Raw genomic sequence first — 4,749 nt, 5'->3', positions numbered from 1 at the left:
AATGTATATGGCCTGCCAATTACATCCTCAAATTTCGCAGCTGATATGGCGATATAGGAAATAATGTGAAACACAATATAGAAATTCTAACCCCTGGGACCAGAACTAACCAGCCAATGTACGTACTATTATTAAGTCTTAATCTCAACATACTAACATACCCCTGGCCTCCTAAGTCCTAACACAAAAGTCTTTGACTTTGTTTGTGCGTTAACGTCAAGAAGTTTACATCATATAGGTCTGTCCATTCTCTCCTCCCTCCCTAGCTATTTCCTGTTTCTTTCCTTGAACTTTCTTTGGTAACAATTTTTTAATCAGTAATGACATGTATATATATAGCTTTCATGAAATGCTCTCCCAGATAGAGTATCAAGTGTAATAACCTTGTTGCTTCCTTATTCTAACTTCTAAGGTTTCCCAACCCCCATATAATTTTCAGTTATCGTTACAAAGTTATAGCTCGTTTCAGTTTTTCTTGTTAAACACATTTCTCAAGGGAAATATGTCACCTAAAAGGCTTCTTGCTGAGTCTAGCGAAGACACTAATGAGGCGGAATCATCATTACGAAAGAGAACTCGACCTTCTTTTGCTGCGTATGTAGTAACTATATATCTAAGTTCCATCGAAAGTGATCATCTATCCATGCTTGTTTTAATCCTCCAAATAGTGATTTTGAATTCATTCTTCTTTTCTTAGTAAATCAATATTTTAAATAACCAGTTGGTCTCATTTCCCGCTTGTATATACATGAAGTAACGAGTTGCATGAAACCAGTACTTATTTCAGATTTAGTTTAGTGACTTGAAAACTAGTTAGCTAGAACCCTAGCTTCTAGTGTACGTGCTAATTATAAAGAAAGTAAATGTTCTTTTTCATATACTACTATACTAGTAGCATGTATGGTAGTTTTTCATCTTTGTATTATCAATTCATATATATTGCCCGGCCATCTAACAAGGGCCTAAACATGATTGAATCATATCATCAGTATGCAGTTTGAAAGTAACAATATGGTGGAAGATGCTAAGATATCAATTTCTTTGATTGTTCATCTTTTTCCGACAGTGTAATTGGAGAAGCTATGATGGTTAAGTCTCTACAGAGTCTCTGCTCGGCCTTGGAACCAATGCTTCGGAGAGTGGTATACATTACATATATAAGCTAGTTTAATTTGGTGTTTCAACTTTTTCAATAGTCAAATCGAAAACGGAAATTCCACGACATGTAATGTATATAATATGCAGACTACTTGCCTCATTATACTACAAATATATACTGTTATAAACACCAATTTACTATTTAAAATTTTCTTAAAATGCTATTGATCGCCATACTTACTATTTAAAATGTCTCAGTGGCCGGGTTTAACTCAATTTTGAATTTTAAACGAATTTTACTTTACATCGATCCATTGCAATTAACTTTAATACATTATAGATAATCCCCATAAGATAAATCAATGTACTATAATAATATTTCCAGACTGATTATATTAAAAATTTAAAATGATTGATATACTAATTGTCAGACGATGATTAAACAACAATCAAACATACTCGATCAACACTCGCCAATCGTTTTAGCTAGCTAGAAGTTGGTTATAAAATTCTTTTTTCTTATAATAGTACGGCGTCAAGGACAAATATTATATTGTACTTGTGAACAACTCTTATGAAGAATTAATTTGCTGAGTCCTTTTTAATTTAGGTGTGTGAAGAGGTGGAGCAAGGCTTTATGCGTGGAGCACGAACAATCTATAGGTATATCCGTATATTGGTCATATTTCAAGATATATTTAGTTCTCAGCTTTAGCATTTCCAAGGTCATATTTAGACATATATATACTTTTGCTGAAGCATTTGGCTATCGCTTATGCTGTGTTCTACTTTGATATCAATCAAATAGCGGCATCGCTTCTGTATTCTCTACATTTTTTTGTAGAATGTACAAGAGCGCTACCAATTTAATGTTTACCTCAGCTCCTCGAAAGTGTATGCCTCATGCTGTTACCAACATGTAGTGGTTGACATGAACCACGGACAAAATTTTGGTTCCATGCACACCAATGAAAACACCGATAGTGCTAAAAGTTAATACCATATATATGCTTAACTCAATCACATGTTTTAATATAGGCCACCAGCACTTCAAATCCAAGCACCAGAACTTTCGAAGCTGGAGCTATGCTTCACCAAAAGCTTTCACTCCCAGTTTTCACTGCAAGCAAAGTAGAAGATGAAGAGAAAACTCCCCTTCAACTAACAATCGCCGATGTGCAAGGAAATCATAGACTTCCAACCAGATTTTCTTATCCAATCAAAGTCGAGATTGTTGTTCTTGATGGTGACTTTGTTCCTGGAGATTGCGAAAATTGGACTAGTGAATATTTTGATAGCAAAATTGTTCGCGAAAGAACAGGTAGAAGGCCATTGATAACTGGAGATGTGGTTGTTACTATGAGGGACGGAGTTGCTTCAATTGGTGATCTTACATTTACTGATAATTCAAGTTGGATTCGAAGTCGAACATTCAGGTTAGGTGCAAGAGTTGCTCCAGAGAGTACTTATAATGGTGTTAGGATACGTGAAGCCATTACAGAAGCATTTGTTGTCAGAGATCACAGGGGAGAATGTAAGGTTTTTTGTCATGTCATTTTTTTAAGCTAGTTCGATCAAGTCTTATAGTAGTACAATCACTTAGTTCTAATATATACCTGTCGTCACAATCCAAAAATCCCCGGAATTTCAAGATCGATATGATAGATTGTGCAGAGTAGTACTTCAATTTTTTAAATCGATTTGATCATTTATACATGCATTTCGTTGTCCTATAGTGTATAAGAAACACCATCCTCCTTCATTGAGTGATGAAGTATGGCGTCTTGAGAAGATAGGGAAAGAAGGGGTGTTCCACAGAAAGCTTAATGCTGAGAATGTCAACAGCGTTCAGGATTTCTTGAAGTTATGGGTCGTCGATCCTGTGCGACTTAGATCAGTAAGTAGCTTAATTTAGTAGATGATTGATTTCTTAATCTGACAGTGTCACTATGCTATACAGTATAATAGTGTCTAGCCTAATATACTCATTTAATGATGTAGTCAAAACTTATATAGAATATTCCTAATTTCTTTTGTAGGATGATTTCTACTGCCGTAATGGTATTGTTTTTCCTTAAGATTACAGTATAATGTGTGAGCCTAGTTTGAGATCTACTACACACATATCAATTCTTTAACCCATTCCCTTGTGGAAAATTAAGAATCAATTAATAGGCTGGAAAGTGAGGACTTGACGTCTTTCTGCTTTGAGTCGCTCAATTTCGTTCACATTATACATATTTCGTTCACATTATACATATTTATATTACATTACTTTTACATTTTACATGCACTGATACACTAATCTTATGAATTTTTACCAGATATTAGGCGTTGGAATGTCGGATAGGATTTTCGAATTAACAATCAAGCATGCCAAGGAGTGTGTTCTAGGAAACAAGCATTACATATTGCGGGGGTCATGTTATACCATTTTCTTGAATTCTATTTGTCAAGTAGAAAGGATTCTGGTGAATGGGATGCAATACCCTACTTATGAGGTTATTGGTGCTCAAAGGGTATGATTCCCGCTTTAGACATATCAGAATCACAATTATTTCCTTAACCAAATCTTTTGTATCTTACAATTTCTCATTAGTTTGGATTATGATGAATTTTGCAGGCACATGTTGAAAAGTTAGTTAGAGACGCTTATGGACACTGGAACTCATTAGAAGAAGTGGATCGGTTTGTAAAAGAGAATGCATTACTACCACCAGGTATCATAAAGTTTGAAACATTATCTATGCTATTGCATACTTGTACGGTTGTGTTCTGTCAATGATATATATTTCGATGGAAGTAAAAAGTTGTCCTTGCTGTAATTCGAATTTAATTTTCAGGGGACTCAGTCGCAATGGCACATTATCACGGTCGTCGCTGCAGCTGATTAAATAAGTGACTTGTAATTTTGTTGACTGAGGTGTCCTAGCTTCTCCATCAAACTGTCTGTCAGAACAACAGAACGATCGGAGCAGCATTTGACACATTGTCGTCTATCAGTAGTTTGTTAGTAGCAACTTCATCAGCAGATTATGGTTCAACATTTTCATTTGTTTGCTTTCATGCTACATGAATTGGATGGTACTTTGACATAAAATTGTCTGGTGTACAAATACACATGTTACCCCAATTCTCTTTGTGCTTATGTATGCATTTGTATACTTGTGCTCCGTGTGAACTCAAATTTGTAAATATCTGTAAGTGTCTTCTAGTTTAATTGGTAAAACCTTTGGGTGATGATATCAAAGGTCTGGAGTTCGAATCCCGCTACACACAATTGAGTTACTCATTTCTTAAAAAAAAAAAAAAAAAAATAAATCTAACTATTATTCGTGCTCTCACAAGCCACAATTATACAACCCAAACCTGATTTCAATCATTTCGGGCTAAGAAGAAGTGAAAGTGCGTTTCGAAAAGTAGTTTTCTACCATTGGTTACACTCACTTTTTGCAGGAGAAATTAAAAAAAAATTGTTGAAATAGTGAGAGAAACGACAGGTTTGCTTGAGAATGTAATTGCTTCTTGTGTTCAATTCAATTAATGTTTTTTTTTCAAATTTTATTATATAAGTTTTTAACTATTAAAAAAATAAAAATAAAAATGAAATCCAAACTACCTGGGTTGAGTTGGGGGTCTTTGGACTGCTGG

At 34.7% G+C, this 4,749-nt stretch overlaps 1 protein-coding gene across 1 annotated transcript; it reads left to right on the top strand.

Moving 5' to 3' along the window:
* The first annotated feature begins 371 nt into the window (after nt 1-371).
* Nucleotides 372-4,341, top strand: LOC147479405 (protein SAR DEFICIENT 1-like). Its single transcript, XM_086580033.1, is given in 9 exon segments — nt 372-594; nt 1,067-1,142; nt 1,709-1,761; nt 2,137-2,195; nt 2,198-2,632; nt 2,835-2,995; nt 3,423-3,617; nt 3,722-3,818; nt 3,942-4,341. Coding segments are annotated over 9 exon segments (1,215 nt in total). The 5' UTR covers nt 372-502; the 3' UTR covers nt 3,989-4,341.
* Nucleotides 4,342-4,749: the final 408 nt, after the last annotated feature.

This window comes from Coptis chinensis, chromosome 8, assembly GCF_015680905.1.
Source record: "Coptis chinensis isolate HL-2020 chromosome 8, ASM1568090v1, whole genome shotgun sequence".
NCBI classification, from domain to species: domain Eukaryota; kingdom Viridiplantae; phylum Streptophyta; class Magnoliopsida; order Ranunculales; family Ranunculaceae; genus Coptis; species Coptis chinensis.
This window is presented reverse-complemented; position numbering and strand designations above follow the sequence as displayed.